General features: G+C 38.0%; 1 protein-coding gene across 2 annotated transcripts in view; it reads left to right on the forward strand.

The window, feature by feature from the left end:
• Positions 1-25,086, forward strand: part of SNX2 (sorting nexin 2) — a 71,800-nt gene that overhangs the window by 16,384 nt on the left and 30,330 nt on the right. For both annotated transcript variants that reach the window (XM_081307423.1, XM_081307422.1), the window contains exon 2: positions 24,011-24,128. In XM_081307423.1, coding sequence (XP_081163549.1) covers positions 24,102-24,128 — 27 coding nt within the window. In that variant the 5' untranslated portion in view covers positions 24,011-24,101. The remainder of the gene's footprint in view (positions 1-24,010; positions 24,129-25,086) is intronic.

A 25,086-nucleotide genomic window follows, 5' to 3' on the forward strand; every position in this document is an offset into this window, starting at 1 on the left:
TTTTCTGGAGAATGTTGGAGATATTTGTTTGTTTGTTATTTTGTCAGACAATGAGCTTCTTTAGGTTAAAGTTCTGTTTTGCCTTTTGGGGGCATTGGTTCTCATTTCAGTTCAATTTTCAAAGATTTTGTTTCTTTGTGTCTGTCCCATGCATGCACTACTTACAGCTTTATCTGGGACTTTGACAATGTTCTAAATATCAGTTTGATTCTCAAAAGTCTTTGGAAAGTGCTGTGCTATTTGTATTTCTTCCTTTATATGTACCTCATCAGGGTTGATCCTGAGACTTCTGCACACTCATTCACAGAATCATAGGAACCCCTTCACCAGTTTTTTCTCTGGGTTCTTCTCCCACATTGTTCAGGTTATATATACAGTTCATTTTTCTCAGTTCTTTGGTGAGAAAGATGAGGTTTCTTTGGAGTTGTATCTACCTGTGCTATTGCTCCTCTAGTGCAGCTCCATGCATGGGGCCTGCTTTTGGCAAATCCTCAAGAGAAAAGAAAAAAAAAATCCAGATTTGTTTATGCGTACATATTCTTCATGTCTAGCCATAAAGGTGAGATTCTATTAGAATTTTACCATTGCACAGATCTGTGAGTAGGCTATTTTCAGGACAAAACTATTAGAGAAAAGATGAAAGTACACTCACTTTCTTTCACAGTGTCTGAATATGTTTACTTCTTAGATTCCTCCTGTAGTTTTTGTTTTTTGCCCCTAGACTTTAGTTGTAAGCAGAGGTAATGGGGCTACAGTGGGCTTACCACATATATTAGTTACGTTTTGCACTGTAACAACTTTCTGTGACTTAGCAACTTATTTTAGATTCCTCATCTAAGGGGCAGTTTACCGAAGTATTCTGGTTTGAGGTAGATTTCAGTCAGGGTTGCAGCCATCTGAAGCCTGAGGAGGATCGAATTCTAAGCTTATTTGCACGGCTGTGAGAGGAACCATCAGATCCTTGCCACAGGGGTCTCTGTAGATACCTACTACGCATCTGGCAACTGCTTTCTCTTAGACTGAGTAGAGAGGGCTATAGGGCAAGGGCAAGCACAGGACCATTGCAACATGGAAGAAGTGACCTACTATCATTTCTGAGGGACAGTGGGGGTAAAAAAAATGGGAATGGGTGATTCGCTAGATAATGGAAGATGTAAGTCATAAGGGAGATATAGGTCTCTGAGATAATGTGTAAGTTCCCAGATTGGGTGATGAGGGGAAAATGGTGCTATAAGGCAGGGGATTGTCAAACTATAGCCTAGAGGCTAAATCTGTTTGGATGCTCATTTTTGTAAATAAAATCTTATTGGAACACAGTCACATCCATTTGCTTACATTTGTTTATGGCTAGGGGAGAGGAGTAGCTGTCACAAAGACCAGATAGCCCTCATTTTTCATCTTGCTACCCCACAATTTGTCAACCTAGAAAACTCCATCTCTTTTCAGAAGTTAAACTCTGATTTATTCAGGGGGACTTAGGACCTCTTCCCTGGCATTCAAAAGTAACTTATATGGGGCTTATTTGAACAGTTCTATTCTAAACCTTATATGCATGTGTTTTCTCACTGAACTATTAAATATTAAAGTCTCTTGAAAGTAAAGACATCTACACACCAAATATTAACAGGTGTGCATGTGCATATGTGTGTGTGTGTATGTACAACATAATTAGGGTTTCATTGTTTATATTTTGTAATCTCAAATAAATTGTCAAAAAAGGTTATTTGGCTAACTTGAATAATGGTAAACAAATATTAACTCTTTTTTTTTTTTAGCTGTGATGAGAAAAGGTTAGTTGAAATAATATAACAAATAATACTATAGTGGCTAAAGTAGTACTTTAATTTATTTAAGGTAGACTTTTTTTTCTATTCATCATTATTTTCCTATTAGAATTTGGGATTTGACAGTGCTTAATTGAATGGATTTCCTTAAATACTTAAAAATATCAAATCACAAATATTAAATTTTAGTAATATTTAATACTTTCGTGGGGGAGTGCTGGGGTTCAAACACAGGGGACACTCAATCATTGAGCTACGTCCCCAGCCATTTTAATTTTTTTAATTAGAGTTTTATAGTTATACATAGTAGTAGGGTTCATAAATGCATGGAAATCAATTTCTGGGACCTGTATGCCTGTTGTGGAGAGCTATTGTGTATCAAGTGGATCAGGACCAGATTCCCAGAGCTGGGGGCTCGACACATACCTGCAAGCGCTGGGCTGAGTTGGTATCTAGGGAGGGATTGGGAGACTGAGGATTGTAGAGCTGAAGGGCTCTTTTGGTTTCCAAACTGGTGGGATTGGGGGATCATTCTGGACTAGGGAGAGAGTTGGGGACCAGGCTGGAGTTGGGTCCCAGTGGGGGCCAGACTAGTTGGCCAAGCGCAAGATGCCCTCACACCCTCTTCCAGCCTCCCTACCCGCAGGAGCTAGTCCTGTCTGTCCCTGTGCACTTTAAGACTCACAGATCTAGGGAGAGCCCAGTTCTCTCCAGCTTCTGCAGCAAGATGGTGGCTATTAGCACAACGAGCAGGAATACTTCAGGTGTAACCAAAGCTGCAGGTACCTTAGGGTGGTCTTCCAGCCCCTGGCTTGTGTCTCTCTATGGTGGCAGCAGAGGTGTCCCAAGATGGAAGCAGCTGTGTTCAGTGATGGGGCAGCAGTGACTTCTCAGGGGGTGCACGCAGGGACGCTGTGCTTTGCCTTGCCTCCCTTTGAAATCTTGATGGAATCCTCCATGAACCCCTAACTCCAGCATCCCGCATTTCTGCAGAAACAGCACCACGTGTCACACCAAGGTCTGCTGCCATCTTAAGTAGTAGCCAACCATCCAGGGATCCTTGTTGCAGCAGCCTCTGAGCATCTGGGTGTCTGAGCACATTGTAAAAACTTTTGGGGCCAACTTGTGCAAGAAAAAGAACCCACTGGTCTCTTAAGAAAATTGTCACTTTTACTCCCTTGAGCTTTAGATGGGTCTGGTCTTGCCAGCTCCTGAGATACCTTCACGCCATGTTTCTTATTGTCTCTGGGCAAAGTCTTTAGCATTTCTTTAGTGGCAGTAGGTCTTTAACAACTACACCTTTTTAGCCCGTTTTACTCCTACCTTTTTTTTTAATATATTTTTTTTAGTTGTGGATGAACACAATATCTCTTATTATTTTTATGTGGTGCTGAGGATGGAACCCAGTGCCTCACCTGTGCTAGGCAAGCACTCTACCACTGAGCCACAGCCCCAGCTCCTTACTCCTACCTTTTAAGTGCTAGTTTTTCAAATCCTTCTGCTCTGCTTTCTGCTCCTGAATATCACAATGAATTTGGCTAAAAGCCACCAGCAATGTTCATGCCACTGCCTGAATACTTTGCTGGCTAGAAATTTCTTCTGCCAGTTTAAGAAGTCCATCACTTTTAAAATCAGCCTCACACAGTTTCCGGACACGGCAAAATGCAGACAACTTCTCAGTCAGAATATAAGACGAATGGGCTCTACTCCAACTTGCAATAGCGTCCTCTTTTTTCTGAGCCCACACCAGAATTGGCCATTAATCTCCGCTTACAACAATCTAAGGAGATTGCACTTCTCCACATCTCAAAATTCCTCCTCCCATCAATTACAAAAAGCTCCAAAATCGCCTGAACCACATGGTTAGTTTAGTCATAGCAACAACTTCACTTCTCAGTACCAATTTCTGTTTTAGTCAGCTTTTTAGCTGCTGTGACTAAAAGACCCAACTAGCACAATTGCAGAGGAGGAAGAGTTTATTGGAGGGCTCATGGTTTCAGAGGTCTTAGTCCATAGAAGGCCAGCTCCATTCCTGGGGGCTTGAGGCAAGGCAGGATATCATGGTGGAAGAATGTAGCAGAGGGATGCAGCTCATATCATAATCAGAAAGCAGAGAGAGAGAGACTGCACTCTCCAGATCCAAAACATACCCCATAGCCACATCCCTCAATTAACCACTTTTCCCAGCCACACCCAACCTGCCTCCAGTCACCACAGTGTTAATCCCATTAGGGATTAATTCACTGATTAGCCTAAGACTTTCAAACCCAATCATTTTCCTCTGAACCTTCTTGCATTATCTTACATGTGAGCTTTTGGGGGACACCACATATAAACCATAACAATTGGCTTCATAAAATGTTTTTGGCAGTGTTCCCTTCCTTTCAATTTCATGGAATAATTTGACAGACTGGTGTTAGTTCTTTTGTACAGGTCTGGTAGAACTCGGCTGAGAATCTATGAGGTTCTGGCCTTTGCTTTTTTGGAAGACTTTTAATTTATGTTTCAATTTCTTTACTTGATATTGATCTGTCTGGGTTTGTATATCTTCCTGGTTCAGTTTGCTCAGGTCATATGTGTATAAAAATTTGTCAGTGTCTACTAGATTTTCCATATTAGAGTATAAATTTTCAAAATACTTTGTAATGATCTCTGAATTTCAGAAGTGGCTGTGGTGATAGCTCCTTTTTCATCTCTAATTTTGTTAATTGGGGGGGGGTCTCTCTCTCTTCTCTCTTCTCTCCTCTTCTCTCTCTCTCTCTCTCTCTCTCTCTCTCTCTCTCTCTCTCTCTCTCTCTCTCATTAGTTTGGCTAAGAGTTTATGAATCTTACTTTTTCAAGGACCCAAGTCTGTTTCAGGGAGCCTATGAATTTTTCCAAATTCTCAATTTTTAAAATTTGACTCTGCTCTTTATAATTTCTTGTCCGGTGTGGGTTTTAAATTTTTTTTTTTTTACTTGGGCATAATAACTTTATTTTATTTACTTGATTTTATGTGGTGCTGAGGATCGAATCGAGTGCCTCACACATGCTAGGCAAGCATTCTACCACTGAACCACAACTCCAGCCCCTCATATGGTTTTTAGAATTAGTTTGTTCTTCCTTTCTAAGGTCTTGAGGTAAATCATAAGTTCATTTGGGGGGAATCTATGTTTGTTAATGTAGGCACTCAGTGCTATAAATTTTCCTTAGAGCAATTCCTTAGAATTGTTCTCACAGTGTTCCAGAGATTTTGATATGTTGCATCCCTGTTTTCATTTGTTTCTAAGAATTTTTTTAAATTTCATCTCTCATTTCTTCTTAAAAAGAATATTGTTCAATCTCCATATGCTTATGTGGGTTCTATTTTTTTTTCTGTTGACTTCTAGTTTCCTTACATTATAATCCCATGCATCCTATTGAATCATAATCAGTTTTTGAGGATTTGATAAGACTTACATTCTGACCTAGAATGTGTTGTGATATAGAAAAGGTTCCATGAGCTGGTGAGAAGGTAAATTTAGATGTTGTGGGGTAAGATATTCTGTAGATGTCTATGAGATCTGTTTGATTTATAATATTACTTAGGTTTGCCATATACTTATTGATTACATGCTTTGATAATCTGTCCATTGGTGGTAAGAGTGTGTTAAAATCATCCAGTGCTATCATATTGGGGTCTATCTGGGATTTAATGTCAAGAATAATTTTTAATATAATCAGGTATACTGACATTTGGGGCATATATATTTATTACCATTATATCTTCTTATTAGGGTGTTCCCTTTACCAGAATATAGTGGCCTTCTTCGTCTCTTCTTCTTCATATTAATTTTTGCTTAAAGTTTACTTTGTCAGATAAATAGACTAGCAACTTAGCTTGTTTTGAGATGACATTTACATGGAATATTTTATTTGTTCCATTTTTTTAACCATCAGCCTGTGGGTGTCTTTGCCAACAAGATGAGTCTGTTGGAAACAGCATACAATTGGATCTTATTTTTCAATCCATTCTGCTATCTGTATCTTTTAATTAATTGGGAAGTTGAGGCCATTTATATTCAGTGTTATTATGGATGTATGTTGTAGTTGCCTGCCAATTTGGTTTGTTTGATAATTATATTCGGTCTTAATTTTCATTTAAGTGGATGCTCTTCTAGTGGTCTTCTTTGATTTGGGAGCATTGGGGTTTATTTTTGGGTAACTGTGCATCGTTACATTGAGTATTCTTTGTTGTGCTGGCTTGGTGGCTTGCCTTTACGTGTGACCTGATATTTTTCCCTGGCTGCTTTGAGTATTCATACATTATTTTCAATGTTTGGCATTTTGCTTTATGATGTATCTTGTTTTTTTAATGGGGTTTTGTTATGATCTTGTCTTAACCTCAGGGTCCCATATATCTCCTGTATGTGGATGTGTATCATTTCAGATATGGGAAAAGTTTTGTTACTACTTCATTAAAAATGTTCCTAATGCCTTTAGCCTCTATCTCCACATCCTCTTCTATGCCATTGACTCTCACTCAGGTTTGTTCTCTTGATGCTTTCTCAGAGATCCTGTATATTCTGATCATGATCTTTTATTTTTTACCTTTATTACATACTTAGTATTCAAATTCACACGCCCTCTCTTCAAGGCCTAAAGACTCTCTTCAAGTTCTAAAGTTCTTTATTAACAAGCAAAGGAAGTCATATGAATATATGGATTGATGTAGAGAAATCATATGACATAAATTCAACACACATTGATAAAAAAAACTCAGAAAAATAAAACTAGAGAGTATATGGATTAAATTATTTCCTCCAAAAGATATGTGTAGCTTCTGACTTCACAGGAAGGAAGAAGGCCTTTTTTTTTTTTGAGGGGGGGGGTCCAGAAATAGCATAATTATGATGTTATTGCCTAAGCTGAGATTATAATGGAATAGGATGAGCTCATGGTTCAGTGTGGTTGCATCCTTATAGAGAGAGCAGGGCAAGCTTTGAGTGAGTGAGTGTGTTCTGTAGGTATTTCTTTGTGATTCCCATTTGGGAATTATATTTAATATAAGAAGATACTGCTCTGATGTGAATCTAGAGCAGCATAACTTCAGTATTATATTAAATCCTACTGCCTTATTTCTCTGACCCCACATCTCAGTTACTGTTGTCATAGTGTTACATGTGTAAGCATTGTGTGTTCAATACCATGCAATAAAATTGTTTTTTTCTGCTACATTATTCTCCTCCATCTTTTAGAAAACAAATAGCACTAGTTTTATAGTTTTTATGAAATTTGCTTTACCAGATGTCTTTACGTCCTTATCAAGATCTCATTCCTATCTAATGTTCATTCAGTCTGAAGGACTCCCCTCAAACAGGGTGCATCTAGTGAAAACCAGCACCCTGAGCTCTTGTTTATCAGTACTGTGGTTTGAATGTGTATTTATTTCCAAAATTCCTGTTGACATTTTAGCCTTAATGTAACAGTGTTAAGAGGTGGGCCTTCAATAGGTGGTTAGGTCTCGAGGCTCCAATCCCATGGATGGCATGCACAAGACCAGAACACGTACAAAAGTACATCTGTCAGGCTGGGTGTAATGGCGTATGGCCATGTTTTAATCAGCTTTTTCACTACTGCGGCCAAGATACCTGACAGAAACAACTTACAGGAGGAAAAATTTATCTAGGGGATGCAGTTTCTGAGGTCTTAGTGCATAAATGTCTGGTTCTAGTTCTCTGGGCCCAAGATGAGGTAGTTTGTCATGAGAGAAGGACCCAGTGGAGGAAAACTGCTCACTTCAGGGCAGCAAAAGAGAGACAGAGAAGAGAGGGACAGAGTAGCCTTCAAAGAGGCGCCACCAGTGACTCATCTCCTTTAGTCATGCCTCATTTGCCAACCATTGCCAGCCAATGAGTCCATTCAACCTAGGATGGACTGATTAATTTAAAGTTCTCACAGTCCATTCACTTTACCTCTGAATATTCCTATAGTAACACATGGGATTTTGGGAGGACACCTTATATCCAAACCATAACAAGCTATAATCCTCTCAACTCTGAAAACTAAAGCATGTGTTCAAGCCCAGCCTGAGCAACTTAGTGAACTGTCTCAAAATAAAAAGGACTGGGGATGTACCTCATTGGTAGAGTACTTGCCTGAGGATGTAGGTTCAATTACCAGTATGTCAAAAGAGGAAGGGAAAAAAAAGTTGGGGGGCGGGGAGGGCAGCTTGAGGGAATGAGTTCAATCCTTCTACCCCTTTCATAGTGTGAGGATATAGCTTCAAGATGCTTTGACCTTGGATTTGCCACTCTCCAGAGCTATGGGAAGTAGATTTCTATTGTTAATAAATTAATATTTATTATTATTAATAAATACCAGTTTAAGGTGTTTTTTTTTTTTTTAATAGCAGGAAGGGACCTAAGTATCTATGAATGCTACCATTTCTTCCCCTGATGGGAAGAATACTTTCACTGGTTCTGATATTCTCAGCTTCCATATTTTATCCTTTATTGCTTTGAATATATCAACCCACTGCCTTTTGCAATCCAGGTTTTCTAGTGAGAAATCTGATGGAATCTTTATGGGGAAATGATGACAAATGTGCTCTCCTTCTCAACTCCATAGGTGTTAATGCCAAGCTCTAGAGTGTCTTAGGACCAGAGCATTTTGTTATAGTATCAAGATTATAAGTGAAGTACTACCATCTCTTTGACACCAATTGCCATGACCTGCATGGCTGTTAATTCAGAAACCGACTGTGGTAAGGGGTGATGGGGGATTAGAAAAGACAGGCACAGGGAGAGAAAACTGGAACCAGGTGGGACACCATCCTCTTATAGAGGAGCAGTGACCCAGAGCTAGCTCATCATGTTTATTATATAGGTTTTATCATCAAAAGGGTTTTCTGTGAGAAAGTTTCTTCAAAGGAGGCAGGCTGGAGGATCAAGTCCAATTATAATTAGCTTTTTTGTGCTCATAATTCTCTACCCCTGACAGCTACTATCTGAACTCAGGGTCAAGACTGATAGTCCTGTGCCTTGCACAAAACCTCTGTCTCACCATAACAGCTGGGCAATCTTGACCTATACCTTTGCATAGGAAGTTCCCAGCACAGGTACATCTCCTGTTGTGAGACAATCAAAAACCATGATTCAAATCACCACTCTCCACAGCCTAATCATTCTGAGTTGAAAGAAATAGGAATGGAATACCATGAGTGTTATATGATGAGGTCTTCAAAAGCCAGAAGTTATAGATTTTTCAGACTGGAAAAGACCATTGAAACCCTACAGGTTTTAATTTCTAAACATGGAAATATCAGTCTCCATAACCCACTGAAGCAAAAAAATTTCCGGGGTTCTTTCTTATTCTTATTATGAAAGTTGAAAAGATCCTGGAGGCTCCAAAGTGAGGTGATCACTGGGAGTTATGCCTACGTGTAAGTGGGTCATTACTTGCTCTGATCTCATAAGGAGTCACACTGTAAGGTTGCTTCAAATCCTGGGTATATAAGACGGTGGCTGCAGCCGGGTTTTTGTCCATAAATACAGTAAACTCTTGGTGGTGACCTATTGGACTCCCGGATAGTGTTTTGTGGTAGGTAATTATGGTGTTTTCCTAATTTTTTTTTTTTTTTTTTTTTTTTTTTTTTGGTACCGGGGATTGAACTTGGGGCCACTCAACCACTGAGCCACATCCCCAGCCCTATCTTGTATTTTATGTAGAGACAGGGTCTCACTGAGTTGCTCAGCACCTTGCCATTGCTGAGGCTGGCTTTGAACTCTCGATCCTCCTGTCTCAGCCTCCTGAGCTGCTAGGATTACAGGCATGAGCCACCACACCTAGCTTGCTAATTTTGTTTTTAATTTATTATTCTTTTTAACACAATGCCTTTATTTTTATGTGGTGCTGAGGATCGAACCCGAGTCCTGCCCATTCGAGGCGAGCACTCTACCGCTGAACCACAATCCCAGCCCTTGCTAATGTGTTTTTGATTTGTGTTTTTTATTTGTTTTTTTATTATTGATTTTGGTCTTCCTTCCTTCCCTCCCTCCCCCCTCCCTCCCCTCCCCCCTCCTCCCTCCCCCCTCCTCCTCCTCCTCCTCCTCCTCCTCCTCCTCCTCCTCCTCCTCCTCTTCTTCTTCTTCTTCTTCTTCTTCTTCTTCTTCTTCTTCTCTCTCTCTCTCTCTCTCTCTCTCTCTCTCTCTCTCTCTTTTGCATCTTTAGTTGGTATTCCAGCTTAGGATGTGTTTTTAGAGTACTCTGAGAAATATAGTGCTGCAGTGGCCCAGCTTGTGCTATGAGATGGTTCTTATGGACCATTATCAGGTCCTGAGGGACATTGGGCAGGAGAGCTTTGGCCAGGTGATAATAGCCCGCCATCTCTTCACTGGACCAGAGGTGGTGGTGAAAGAAGCTATCAGTCAGAGAATTGCCACTTGCCTTCAACATGTTGTTGCATGCTGTGCTTCTGCCGCCTGGTTTTCAGAGGAAAAGTGGCTCCTGTTGAAGAAGTCCAGAGACATCGTAGGTTCTGAAACAGTAGCTCTAGTGAGGATGCAGAGATGAGACATACAAACTAATGAACAGCCAGAAGACCCCAAGTTCTGAGGATCCTGACATCGTGGTGCCAGCCATTGGTCAGGAATTATGAGGTGTGCCAAGTGGCTCAGGCTTCTTCTTGCAGATTCCAGCCAGGAGTGCATCTGGATTCACCAGGACGCTCCTCTGCCTCTACCTGCCAGAGACATCAGAGACTCTTTTCCCTGGGACATTTCCTCTTTCCCTGCCCTTCTCTGTCCTTCTGGGATAGCAGAGATAGTTTTTAATAAATTTGTTTCTCACAAACTGTATAATAATATTGATGTTCCAAAGATTTTTTGAAGGACAGGTTAAAAAAAGGAGGAGGAGGAAAAAAAAAAAAAAAAAACAGAAAAAAAGAGAGGCCTCAGGGCAAGGGGAGGAATCTAGCAGCAATCCTATCTGAGGCCTGGATCACTTTGCCTCCTTCTTTGCTCAGGGTAGACAGAGACTCATTCAACTGATATAATGTAGATTGGGACTCACTTATCTTAAGCCAGTGTAGATGGGGATTCACTTGCCTTGAGCCAATGTAGATGGAGACTAGCTCCCCTTGACCTAGTATAGATGTTGATTCTCTCCTTGAGCCTCTGTATACTTTATTCTGTTTGAACTGATTGCTTTGGTAAGAAAGAATCCCTTTCCCAATCTTCAGGCCCCTCCCTGTGGTGTATGGACAGGGTGGGTGACAGCTATTGGAGAATACACATCTGATAAGGCATTATTGGAAACTGCAGAGTGTTCTATGGCATCATCTCCATAATCCCATGCACAGGGAAGTGAGAGGTGGGCCAGTGGGCAGGAGAGGGCTTGCCTGCAGCAATGGCTGGGTGCTTCACCACATGCCATGCAGCCTACCTACCCAAAATCTCTTCCTGGTGGCTGCTAAAGTCATGAGAGAGAAAGCACATGGGATTTGGGGATGGAAATGTCAAAATTCCTCCTAGTGTGCAAGGTAATGTTATGGATGTTACTTACATAAAAACCAAGGGTACCCACGTGGAATTGCTCTGATATTTGAGCTCTGTTCACACTAAATTTTGTAAAGTGAAGTGCACACAAATATAGAGTAAAGAACTCTCAGGTCAGTCAGAATGGGAGGCCTTGGGCATCTTCCAGCTCTGGCATCTCCACAGGGCTGGGACTCCCAGAGCTGCTCTGGCAGCTTCTTTCTGCTATTATAATTATCTTTTGGTTAGAAAGTGATAACTTTTAAAAAAAGAAATGTGTCCCATTTGTCATGTAGATAGTTTGCCATTTTCAGGGAGAGCCCCAATTGAGAAATTCTCAGAAGCTTAGAAGTTTTTTATAAAGAAAAAAGTCTTTAAATATTTTTCAAAACAAAAAGACATGGGTGGTAAATCCCCCTGAGGTAAAGCCACTTCCCAGCATGAGGTAGGAACACACCACTGACTAGATTGTCTGTTTGCTTCCTGAAAGCTTATAATATGCAGAAGATTTGGGGAGGTATAATGAGAGTCATGGTCCAAGGAGGAAGCTCAGGGCCGGCTGGACAACTCCAGGTTTGAGGGGTGATACCCACAGCAGATGTTCAGAAATCTTGGAGGAGGGAAGGAAAGCTGCATAGCAGAGGAATTCCTCTGTGCATTTTGTGTGGCTTTGTCTGAGGAGTGGAAAAACGGGATTTCATAGGCTTTTTTCCTCTATATCTGCCCCTGGGTAGAGCAGGGACTTATCAGATGTTTTGTCTGTTGCTCTTAGAAACAGAAGCTGACCTTCCTCCTAGTGTGCAAGGTAATGTTTCCTCTCTGGGTAAGAAAGAAGGGCTCTTTTGCTTAATTATTTAGGTGTGATGGCTAAGCCCCTTTGTGCTGAGGCCCTTCCATCAAGAAGCCCCCAAACTGTAGCCTCCATTCCTACAGCCAACACTGCCTTTTCCACTGTTTGCTCCAAATGCCTGTTCTCTCTGAGGTCCACAACTTCCTGTGGCCTCTTTTTACCTGCTAGTCACTAGTGCAGTGGCAGGAGTGGGAATAGTTGTGTCAGTGCAATTTCAAAATACACAGGAGTTTATGTACAGTAATCCAGCAACCCAGAAGTGATAACAATCTTCACAGACCCTGAACAGAAGCAGGCCTCAGTGTACACAGTGAATGAGACCTTGGCACTGTGCATAGGATGTAAAGGAACCCTAGTATCCACCCCACCCTCCTGACTTGAGGTGTGAGTGCCTGAGCATCTGTGTGCCTTATCTCCCGACCTTTCAGCATTGTTTTCTTTTATGTTCTTAACTGAAACATGATTTACATTATAGTATAGTGTGTAGGCTACAAGGCACAATGTTAGGTCAGCACAAAGAATGCTAAAATCTCTGCTGTCCCCTTGGAACCTACTGCTTTCTGACCATGTATTGGAGGTGTTGCCTTCAGAAGATGCCTATGTGGATTCAATTCCTGTCACCACACTTGTGTAGCCCATATGTGTTCTTTCCTGTCTATCTTGTTTGCTAGGATGTTTTTTGTTTCCGTTTTTGGCCTACTTGCGTGGCCTGAAGAAATGCTGGGTGGGAATGTCAGCTTGGGGAAAAGTGGTCAGGCTGGAGATTACTATGTTGCCAGTGTCTTAGGCAGATGTGCCTCTTTTGCCAGGAAAAGGATCTGAAATCCTCAGGACAAGTGTTTCCTGGCTGCTGCAAAAACAAGAAAAGAGGAGAAAAGTAAAAGGGGAAAACAAGAAAGAAAGGGGGGGAAAAAACTCTAATAAAAGTTAAGAAGAGAAGGAAAAAAAGCATTTTTACATAAAAGTATAAAATTGTAAATTGTTATCTCCATCATGGTACCTCAGTGAGGTGGGAAGAGTGAATAATTACAACCTATGCTGATCAAATCTTCTCTTTGGGTTTCTTAAGCTTTGTACCCTGTGGATAGTAAAGTCTTGTGGTCACACACACACACACACACACACACACACACAGTTCTTTCTGTTGTCCTGCTTAACAGGGCTGAATTGTGGCTAAAGCTAGCTGGAATTCCTCTCATCTGCTGTACAGTAGAATGTGCTAACATGGAATGCAGAGATCAGTAGGCAAAGATTCTCTCCATAGTGCAGGGCAAATATTGGATTGCAACACATTAATGAGCCATCTCAGAATGCTAAGTAAAACTTCTGCCTAGAAACTTTTGATCTACATGTTCTAAGGACGGGGAAAATGGCAGCATATCCCTGGACACACCTATAAGTGGTGAGAGGATCTGGAGACAAAGAGATCTGTGCTGAGAGGCAGGGTGTCAGATTGCATACATATAGTCCCTACCAACATTATTAGTACTCTCATACTTGATTCTCAAAAAAATTCACATAGAACTCTTCACTCCCCGAGATTGCTAGCTGGTTCCCTGAACTATCAGTTTCAAAGGGAAGCAACTTCTGCTCCCCTCCATGTTGCAGTCTCTCTTCCTGTAGCATAGAATTTTCAATGGCTTTGTGTTGAAGTCTCTCCTTTGGATCATACTGTCTTACAAGGCAGCCACCTACTCCGTCAGTGCAGTGAAATTTTTGTAGAGTCCAGAGTCCCAGAGAAAGAAAAGTCTCAGGGGTCTCCAATCCCCACACTAGTAAATTTAGACAATAAGACCCTTCTCAAGTTATCTCCTGAGTTTAGCTTCATGAGACTATCCTGATAAGTTTAAAGAACTTCTCCAGAGCCAGTTTGCTCTGCAGTTCCCAAGTCTCTTACTTGTTTAGACTCTGTGTCTGCAAGGTGCCAAATTCTGTGCTAGTGGAGTTCTCTGGGATCCTCTCTCTTTCACTGAGAGTTATTCCCCCTTCCCCTACCTTGATACCTTGTGTTCAGTGGTGGGGCACTTTTTCTTGCACTCTTCCTTGCACTCTTCCCTTATCCCAAATCTATATATTTCTCCAGGTCTCTTTCTCTCAACTGTTCTCTTCTAATGCTCTCCTAAGTCCATCCAGTTCAACAAGCATCTAGCTACACTCCTGTTGTTTTGGTTCTGTCTTGTGGAGAAGTTGAACAAGTGCTCAGTGACTCCAGTCTGCCATTTTCCAACATATATCTGCTGCTTATTTTTGTCTGTTGATTTTGTGCCCTGAAACTTTACTAAATTCATTTAATCTAACATTTTCTAATAGTCTTCAGGATTTTGTGTATATGAGATAATGCCATCTTAGACATTTTAACTTCTTTCTTTTCTTTCCAATTTGTCTGCCTTTTGTTTCTTTTTCGTGCCTAAATTCTCGAAGACCTTCAGATACTATGTTGAATACAAGTAGTGAGAGTGGTGGGTGTCCTTGTCTTTAGGAAAGTTTTCAGCTTTTCATTTTTTAATATAATTTAGCTGTGGGCTTATCTGTGACAGATGACTTTTTTTTAATTTTTTTTTTTTTTTTAGAGAGAGTGAGAGAGGGGAGAGAGAGAGAGAGAATTTTTAATATTTATTTATTTTTTTTAGTTCTCGGCGGACACAACATCTTTGTTGGTATGTGGTGCTGAGGATCGAACCTGGGTCGCACACATGCCAGGCGAGCGCGCTACCGCTTGAGCCACATCCCCTGCCCCAGATGACTTTTATTATGTTGAAATGTATTCCTTATAAACCAAATTTGTTGTGAGTTTTTATCCTAAAAGGATGATGAATTATGTCAAATGCACTTTTCAGCATTTATTAAGATGATCATATGATTATTGTTCATCATTCTATTAGTCTGGTGTATCATAATATTGGCTTGTATATGTTGAACAATCCTGGACCCTAGGGATAAATTCGATTTTATCATGGTATATAATTATTGAATATATTCATGATTTTAGATTACTTGTTGAGGAATATTGTTGAGGAATTTGATTACATGTTCATCAGGGATGTTGGCTTCTAATTTTATTTTCTTTCAGTGTTCTCTAGCTTTGTATAAAAGTAGTTCTGGTCTTATAAAATGTGTTTCTCCATCAATTTTTTGAAGGACTTGAGAAGGCTTGGTATCATTATTGGTTTTATTGTTGTTTGCTTTTTTGTTTTTCCAGCATGTGGTAGAATACCTCATGTTCCTGGGCTTTACTTTTTTGGAAGGATTTTGATTACTGTTTCTATCACTTTTCATGTTTTTTTTTTTTTTTGTGTGTGTGTGTGTGTGTTTTATTTATTTGTGATTTTGATTTGGTAAGTTTGTATTTATAGGATTTATTCATTTCTCCTTAGTTCTCTAATTTGATGGTCTTATCTTTGCCTTGGAGACCACATAATGTTGGGTCTTGTTTTTTTTTTTTAATTATATATATTTTAGTTGTTGATGGACCTTTATTTATGTCTATGTGGTGCTAAGAGTCAAATCCAGCGCCTCATACATGCTAGGCAAGCGCTCTACCACTGAGCCACAACCCCAGCCTGGGTCTTGTTTTTTAATACAGTCTACTAGCTTGTGTTTTTTTTTTTTTTTTTTTTTTTTTTTGATTTATTTCTTTAGACCATTTACATTGAATGTTATTACTGAGACATGGTTTTTATTTACTTTTATTTTGATTTATTTCTGATTTTTAAGTTGAATTCAATTCTCTTGGTTGACTATTCTTCTAGTGTAGTTCCTCCTTGTGTTGGTTTTCGTTTTTATTTTTCATTTCTTCTTGAAATATTTTGTTGTATATTTTATAGTGCAGACTTTCTAGTTGTGAATTATTTTAGCTTTTGTTTATCTGGGAAGGTTTTTATTTCATCTTTAATTATGAAGCTTAATTTTTCTTGGTATAGTATTCTTGGTTGACATCCATTTTCTTTCAAGCCTTGGTATTATTCCAAGACATCCTAGCTTATAGGGTCTGGGTTGAAAAATCAGTTGAGATCCATTTTTGGTTTACCTCTAAATGTGACCTGTTGTATTTCTCTAGCAACTTTATTAATTCTATATGTATTTTGTATGCTAGGCATTTTCATAACAATGTGTCTTGGCATGGATTTGTTATAATTTTGTATATTTGGAGTCCTGTATGTCTCCTGTATTTGAATTGCCATTTCATTTTTTTTTTTTTAGTTGTAGTTGGACACGATACCTGTATTTTATTTATTTATTCTTATGTAGTGCTGAGGATCATACCCAGGGCCTTGTACGTGCTAGGCAAGTACTATACCGCTGAGCCACAACCCCAGCCCTCCATTTCATTCTTAAAGTCTGAAAATGTTTCTGATATTATTTCATTGAAAATATTATGCATTGCTGTAATTTGTATTTCAGAGCTTGGAACTTTTTTGTGATCCTCCTGCCTTCACCTCCCAATTTGCTAGGATTACAGGCATGCACCACTGTGCCTGGCTCTTGATAGATAGTTTATAAAGAGAAAGAGGGATGTGTTAGAAAAATCTCATGGAATTAGTAGAATAAATAAGAAATCTGGAAAATAAGGTGTAGAAATCAAGAGAAGTAGCCAAGATCCTTCCATATGAGTAATCTGCTCTGCTTGCCACTTCTTGTACCGTCATTATAGGACAGTGACACTTGATTCTGTACTTAAGAATTCTGCTAGACCTGGACATGTTGCAGAGAGCTCTTTACTTTTGGAAGCCACTATGAATAGTCTCTCGGTGATCCAGCTCTGCTGTTTTACCTATTACCGATATTGAGAGCCTCCAAAATAGGAAAGTTGTTTGGATGCTAGTGACCAAAATGGCAAATATTCACTACAAATTTCTTAATTTGAGATAAGGTGGAATGAAGTGGGACAATAATAATAGAAAACACTGATATAGTGATTTCAACTGAATTTTTTCTTTATTAATAAACCAAGTTTAAAGGATGGACTGGTGTGTGAACAACATTTCACAGAGAACTCTTCAAAATAGTTCAGGCATAGTATAGTAAAGCTCAAACAGTGGCCATAGAGATGGAAAATAGATGTAGTTACAGAATCAGTGGGATTCAAGATCAGGAAGCCAAAGAAGGGAGATAATCACTACATTTGCCAAGATCACAACCTTTATGTAGTGAATTTTAAGTCACAAGAATAGCAAAAGAAGTTGTTGATACTCTGTAATCCTGTTTGTCAAGATCTGTTTAACTGAGAGTTGGTATCTGTAGAAATGCAAATAAAAAAAATTCATAGTATCTTGTTTGATGTGAGTAGAATATGGCACAAGAGAAAAATGTTTTGGGGAATACCAAACAACTTGACTATTTAAACAAATACTTTTTGTTGTCAGAATACTAGGGTATATGCAGTAGGAAGTTACACTCCAGGAATTATGTTTATATAATTAGAGATGGATAAAAAGCATCAATCTCATTCTTAGAAAAGCTTCTAAATGAACAATTAAAGAGTCACTATATCTAACAGACTTGACACCGTGATATATAAATATTAATGCTGATTAAATATAGTACACACTTTTTGTAGAAGCATCATGAGCTAATATCTATAATATCCATATTCTTTGTGCTTCTCTTTTGATGTGGTAACCAGAAAGAAGTGGCTACTTCACATCAGGCTATTTTATACAATGTAAAGATGAGAGTTGAACTTCAGGGATTTTTTTTCCTTCATTTTCCTCAATAAGTAAAAAACTAAACTTGATTTTGGGGGATTTAAGTAAAACTTGCTGGTTTGTTCAGGCTCATGGACAAAGTGCATTTCTTTGATTTGTTTTAATTTCACTATATTTGTGAAGCTCTAATTCACAGCTCTCAAATCTATCCCCACTACTATTCCTACACACTTTTAACTAGATTTATAGCTTGTTAATATGCTCTTATTCTCACACATTTGCTAGCTTCCATTCTAATCTCAGCACTTTTTAAAGTCAGATATTATTTCCTAAAATCCTATAAAGCCTTTTTTGTTTCCTCGTTGCTTTCACAGTAAAGTTCAAAATTTTTAGCATGCTTTACAAGACCTTTCACCATCTAAACTCTCATAATTCTTTATTTCAATTCTTAGAAAATAAAGATACAAAGGAGAAAAAAAGAATATTACCACATCAAACAATTTCAGGTGCTTACTATTAACACTTTTCCAGCTAGGCATCCTGTAATCCCATCAACTCAGAAGGTTTAGGCAGGAGGATTGCAAGTTCAAGGCCAGGCTCAATCAACAATTTAACAAGACCCTCAGTATTTTATTTTGAGACCTTGTCCCAAAATAAAAACAAAAATGTCCAGGGATATAGCTCAGTGGGGATAAAGCACCCTTGGGTTCAGTTCCCAGTGCTGTTAAAGAAAAAAAAAAATACACACAGACATTGTCATCTGCTAACATTTTTCATAGCATACATTTTTATGCAAAATTGGGAATGATTTTGATATATATAATAATGTACTTTTCCTTATTTAACCTTAAAATATAAGCATTTTTGTATGTTGTGAATTAGTGCTTGTAACACTGAATTTTAAAATGTCCCAAAAACATTTCATAAATTTATAGAATTTAATTTTTAAACCTTTCTATCATTAAATAGATGGGTATTTTTAGCATACTCAATAAATATCCTTACATACAATTAAAATATTTAATGTATATATACATACTTGCATCTGTCTAAACACACACAAGATCACAAATTTTGATTTTTTTTTAATTATCTGATCATGTCTTTTCATAACTTGACAGCACATTTCTTATTAGCACTGAATAATATTCCATTGTCTTGATGTACTATAGCTTTTTTTTTTTTAAATCCATTCACCTTTCAAATGTTTTGGCCATTATGGGTCAAACTGCTGTAAACATCCTGTATAGGTGGTTATATGGGCGTATTTTCATCTCCTTTGGGTAGTTACTAAGGAGTAGAATTTCATGATTAGAGTATTTTAGCTTTTTAAGAAGCTGCCAAGGGCTAGGGTTGTAGCTCAGCGGTAAAATGCTTGCCTCATATGTGTGAAGCACTGGGTTTGATCCTCAGCACCACATAAAAATAAATAAAGATATTGTGTGTCTATCTACAACTAAAAAATTAAAAATTAAAAAAAAAAGCTGCCAAATTGTCTTCTAAATTGGCCGTACCATTTTGCATCCCCACCAACATTGAATGAGGATTCTGTTGCTCCACATTTTCATGAGTATTAGTAGTTGCAGTGTTGTGGATTTTGGCCATTATTCTAGGTGTTTAGTGTTATTTTTTCATATGCTTAATGCCATTTCTGTATCTTCCTTGGTGAGGTATATATTCAGATCTTTAGCCCATTTTTTCATTGAGCTGTTAAATGTTATTGTGTAGTTTTAAGAGTGTTGGATAAGTATTCATTATCACGTGTCTTTTGTATGTATGTTCTCCTAGTCTGTGTTTTGTCTTTTTATTGTCTTGATAGTATCTTTCATATAGCAACATTTTTAGTTGTAGTAAAGTCCAACTTATCAATTCCTTCTTATGTTGGACTGTGCCTTTATAATTTTTGTTTTATATTTAGATATGTGATCCATTTTGAGTTAACTTTTGTGAAAGGTATAAGGTCTGTTTCTAGATTCATATTTATATGTGAATGTGCAGTTACTCCAGACTATTTGTTGAAAAGACTATTTTTTTCTCCTTTGTATTACCTTTGCTCATTTGTTAAAGATCTCTTGGCTGTACTTAACGGGGCTCGTTTTGGGCTGTCTGTTCTGTTTCTCTTCTTTTATTAATACACTGTCTTAATTACTGTAACTTTATTTTAAGTCAGGTAGCATCAATCCTCCAGTTTTGTTTTTCTTTTCTTTTTTTTTTTAAAGAGAGAGGAGAGAGAGAGAGAGAGAGAATTTTTTTAATATTTATTTTTTAGTTCTCGGCGGACACAACATCTTTGTATGTGGTGCTGAGGATCGAACCCGGGCCGCACGCATGCCAGGCAAGCGCGCTACCGCTTGAGCCACATCCCCAGCCCCATGTTTTTCTTTAATACTAAGTTAGCCATGCTGGGATTTTGCCTTTTCATACAAACTTTTGAACAGTTGTTAGTGGTCACAAATAACTTGCCAGAATGTTGTTTGTCATGACATTGAACTATAGATCAAGTTAGGAAGAACTGACATCTTGACAATATTGAGTTTTTCTCTTTGCACATGGAATATCTCTCCATATATTTAGTGCTGTGTTTTTTTTCTTCAGATGTTTTTAGTTGTCCTTATAAAGATCTTGTTTATATTTTGTTAGCGTTAAACCTAAATATTTCATTTTTTAGTTGTAGTTGGACACAATACCTTTATTTTAGTTATTTATTTTTATGCGGTGTTGAAGATCAAACCCAGGGTCTCACACACGCAAGGTGAATACTCTACCGTTGAGCCACACAATCCCAGCCCTAGGATTTCATTCTGTGGTTGCACATGATGTAGAATTTCACTGACTATGTATTCATATATAAACATAAGAAAGTACTGTCTGATTCATTCTGTCTTTCCTATTCTCGTACCCTACCCCTCCCTTCCCTTCATTCCCTTCTGTCTAATCCGATGAATTTTTATTCCCCTCACCCCGCATTGTATGTTACCATCACATATCAGAGAGAACATTTGGCCTTTGGTTTTTTTTGGACTAGCATATTTCACTTCCATTATTTACTTAAAAAGTTGTTGAAGACATCTTGTTAATTGGGAGACTCACGGTTGTAGCTTAGTGGTAGAGCATTTGCCTAGCATGCATTAAGTGCTGGGTTCAGTCTCTGGCACTGAAAATAAAGAAGAAAAATGTTTATTGATCCTACAAAAGTTTACTAATTATATTTTTTATTAATGATGTACCCTTACTAAATTAAGAACTTATGTTTTAAAGTCTATCATTAAAAAAATAGGGGGACAAGTTTTTAAAAGGGGGAAAAAAGCATATAGGAAAGTATCTAGGCATGGCAGCAAAGTCTTGTAATCCCAGTACTTGGGACATGAGGCAGGAGGAATGCCAGTTTGAGTCCTGTTGGGGCAACTTAGCAAGACCATGTCTCAAAAAAGTTTTAAAACAAGTGATGGGGCTGGAGATGTAGCTCAGAGGTAGAATGTTCCTGGGCACAGTCCCTGGTACTGGGGTTGCAGGGGAGTAAAAAGGTAAGCTACAGACTGGTGAAAATACTTGTGATAACATCTAACAAAGAACTTGTAACCAGAATATATAAAGAACTATAAACCAACAAGAACTATAGAAAAATTGGCAAAATACTTGGAGAAATCCTTCAAAACAAAGTTATCCAAATGGTCATTAGACACATAGAATTTGTTCAGCATCATTATCATCAGGGAAATACAAATTCAAACCACACTGGTATATACTCTGTACCCTCCAGAGTAGCTAAACTGATAAAGGTAGAATATATGGAAGTGTTGACAAGAATGTGGAACAACACTTTTTATATTTCTCTCGTGGGACTACAAATTTAGACTACCACCTTAAAAGATTGTTTAGTAACAGCTTCTTAAGCTGAACATTCATCTACCTAATGTCTATACTATGGTCCAATTGTTCCCTTCTAGGTATGTGCTAGATAAATTTGTTTGTATGTTCACTAAAATACACACACACACCTGAAAACCACCCAATTTTCCATTAGTAATAGAGTGTGTTGATTGTAGTAGTTACACAAAGGGATTTTACACAACAATGAGAATCACTGCTCTACTACTATACAGAATGATATAGAAGAACTTCATATAGGAGATAACATTAAGAACAAAACCAAATAATAGTACATTTTATATGGTTCCATTATATGAAGAGCAAAAACATGAAAAACTAATCCATGCTGGTAGAAGCCTCCATAGTAAATATTGGAAAAGGAGGATGAGTGGAGTCTCTGGGCTTGATGGTAGTGTTCTGTCTTGCTCCGAATTCTTGTGTTGAGGTTTTGAAAATCTCTAGCTCAATACTTTTGATATATAAAAATTTCTCTTTTGTGTTATACTTTTATAAAATTGTTTTAGAAAGCTTTAATTTTTTAAGACTGTTGGTTTTAACTATTACAAGGAAAACTGATAAAATTAAAAGTTGTGCTGTAGTAATTGTGTTGGTCAATATACTTAAGATCAAGAAGTACAGGCTGGGCTCAGTGGCTCTTGCCTATAATCCCAGTAGCTCTGGAGGCTGAGGCAGGAGGATTGCAAATTCAAAGCCAGTCTCAGCAACTTAGTGAGGCCCTAAGCAATTCAAATAAAATACAAAAAAGGGGCTGGGGATGTGGTTCAGTGGTTAAGTGCCCCCAGGATCAATTCCCAGTACCCAAAACAAAACAAAAAAACCAAGAAGTACAAAAGTAGTGTTTAGCTTAAGTGAAATGTAAATGTTTTGGGTTTTGACTGAGGGCCTATTTTTTAGTTTGAAACTCTAGAAATCTTAGAAAAATGGCATTTAAATTCAACTAGTAGGGAGGGTGAGCAAGGGAGGAAGATTACCTCTTGATAGGGAATAGGGGTGGGAGGGAAAGGGAGGGAGAAGGGGAATAGCATGGATGGTGAAAGGAGACCCTTATCATTATACAAAATACATGTATGAAGATGTGAATTTGGTGCCAACATGCTATATACAATCAGAGATATGATAAATTGTAGTATGAAGGTGTATTAAGAATTGTAATGCAGGGCTGAGGATGTGGCTCAAGCGGTAGCGCGCTCGCCTGGCATGCGTGCGGCCCGGGTTCGATCCTCAGCACCACATACAAACAAAGATGTTGTCCACCAAAAACTAAAAAAAAAATAAATATTAAAATTCTCTTTCTCTCTCTCTTTAAAAAAAATAATTATAATGCAAAAGTAAATAAATAAATAGGTTAAAAAATAATAAATTTAACTTGTATTACACCTTCCTCTCAGAATAAGTAGTGCTTTGACATTCCTGCACATGTAATGTTTTTTACATCTGTTGAGTTGCATGGAATTTTGATGTTTGGGTATATCTTCCACCACCAGAGAAACAAACATGATCATAGCAGAAACAAAAGCATATATTCTTTTGTTGTTGGGGGGGGGAATTGGGGAGTGGTACAGAAGAATTAAATCCAGGGCCACTTAATCACTGAGCCACATTCCCAGCCCTTTTTTATATGTTATTCAGATGCAGGGTCTTGATGAGTTGCTTAGGACCTCACTAAATTGCTAGGCTGACTAGAACTCATGTTCCTCCTGCCTCAGCCTCCCTAGCTGCTAGAATTACATGTGTGTGCCACCCCACTTGGCTCAAAAGCATGGATTCTTAAAAATCAAGTGACAAATGTTTTCTCTGATAGTGGATTCTGATCCATAATGGGGGTGGGTGACAAGCAAAGAATGGAGGAACTTTGGATTGGGCAGAGGTGTGGGGGGTTGTATGGCGGGGAGATGGTGGAATGAAATGGACATTATTACCCCTGTGTATGGTGTGATTGCACAAATGGTGTGACTCTACATCATGTACAACTGGAGAAATGAAAAGTTGTGCTCCATTTGTGTAAGAAAATAAAATAATAATTTTTTTTTTTAAAAATCAAGGGACTTGCCTGATTTTGATTCTGTTGTCTATGATGATGGAAGTGTTAAATTTGGTTTTGTTAATCATAACTCAATGTGATAAATTAGTGCCTCTAAGGGAATGGCTGACAAAGGGTTTCTTTGTAAAATCTGAAGTGAATTTTGGTTAAGAAAGGAGTTAATTAAAAATATGTTTTGGGTTTATTCTTGACAGGAGAAAATAGTCGTTCTTAATGAGAGGGCATTCTGTTTCTCTAGTGTATAGGACATAATTACAACAGTTATAAACACCCAGTCTATTATCAATTATTGTTCTTTTTAATAGTCGAGCCCATCTTCTCCAGAACCAGCCAGTCTTCCTGCAGAAGATATCAGTGCAAACTCTAATGGCCCCAAACCTGCAGAAGTTGTACTAGATGATGACAGAGAAGATCTTTTTGCAGGTAATTATCATATCTTTTTATTTGTTTAACAGTAGTTAGTTAGATATTGTATGATAAAATATTCTCTAAAGCAAAACGTAAACTCTGTGTATTAGTTTTAGCTCTTCTTATAACAACTTAAGGGGAATTTCCTATTAGATTATTCTGTGAAATATATGGACTGATTAGAGAAGCAAAACTGATATCCTTTCTTAGTTTTAAGAATTTGGAAATAAATTTCATGCTATAATTTATTGTTTTAGTCAGTCCTTAAACTCAAAAGACTAATGATTGTGGTATTCAAATTTCAAAAAGTAGCATCGATTCTATTTTTTTTAATTAACAAGTTGTCACAAAGCAGAATTAAACTATGGATTGCAAAATCACCTTATATTTTATCTATATTTGGAATCTTTTATTTTAATAAGTTGCTATACTTCCTATTTTATTTTGGCTTACTTTTAGGTGAATCAATTGATATTGGAGGAATTTATTGTACATATAGAGGCAAAATTTGGTGTACTTATCCTAACTGGGGGGAAAAAAAAGCATTGGACTCTTCAAAAACAACTATGCCTTGGCTAAAATTTAGTTACAAATTAATGTTTTAATATTAAAAAAGCAAAATCTTAAGGTTATTGAAACAAATTAAAAAATATATGTTTTTTTAGAGAGAGAGAGAGAAGTTTTATTATTTATTTTTTAAGTTTTCGGCAGACACAACATCTTTGTATGTGGTGCTGAGGATCGAACCCGGGCCACACGCATGCCAGGCGAGCCTGCTACCGCTTGAGCCACATCCCCAGCCCACAAATTAAAATATTAACAATTAGTTGAACTGGCTTTCCTTTAAACTTTAATAATGTGTGTTCAACTTTTAAAGTGGTCCCATATTCAAACCACTGTTATTTTTTGTACAAATATGTTTGAAGTCACAGTTCTTCATCACTAAGGTCTACATAATTTCCAGCTTGATTAG

The sequence above is a fragment of the Spermophilus citellus genome, assembly GCF_964194105.1.
Source record: "Spermophilus citellus genome assembly, chromosome: 1".
In the NCBI taxonomy this organism is placed as follows: domain Eukaryota; kingdom Metazoa; phylum Chordata; class Mammalia; order Rodentia; family Sciuridae; genus Spermophilus; species Spermophilus citellus.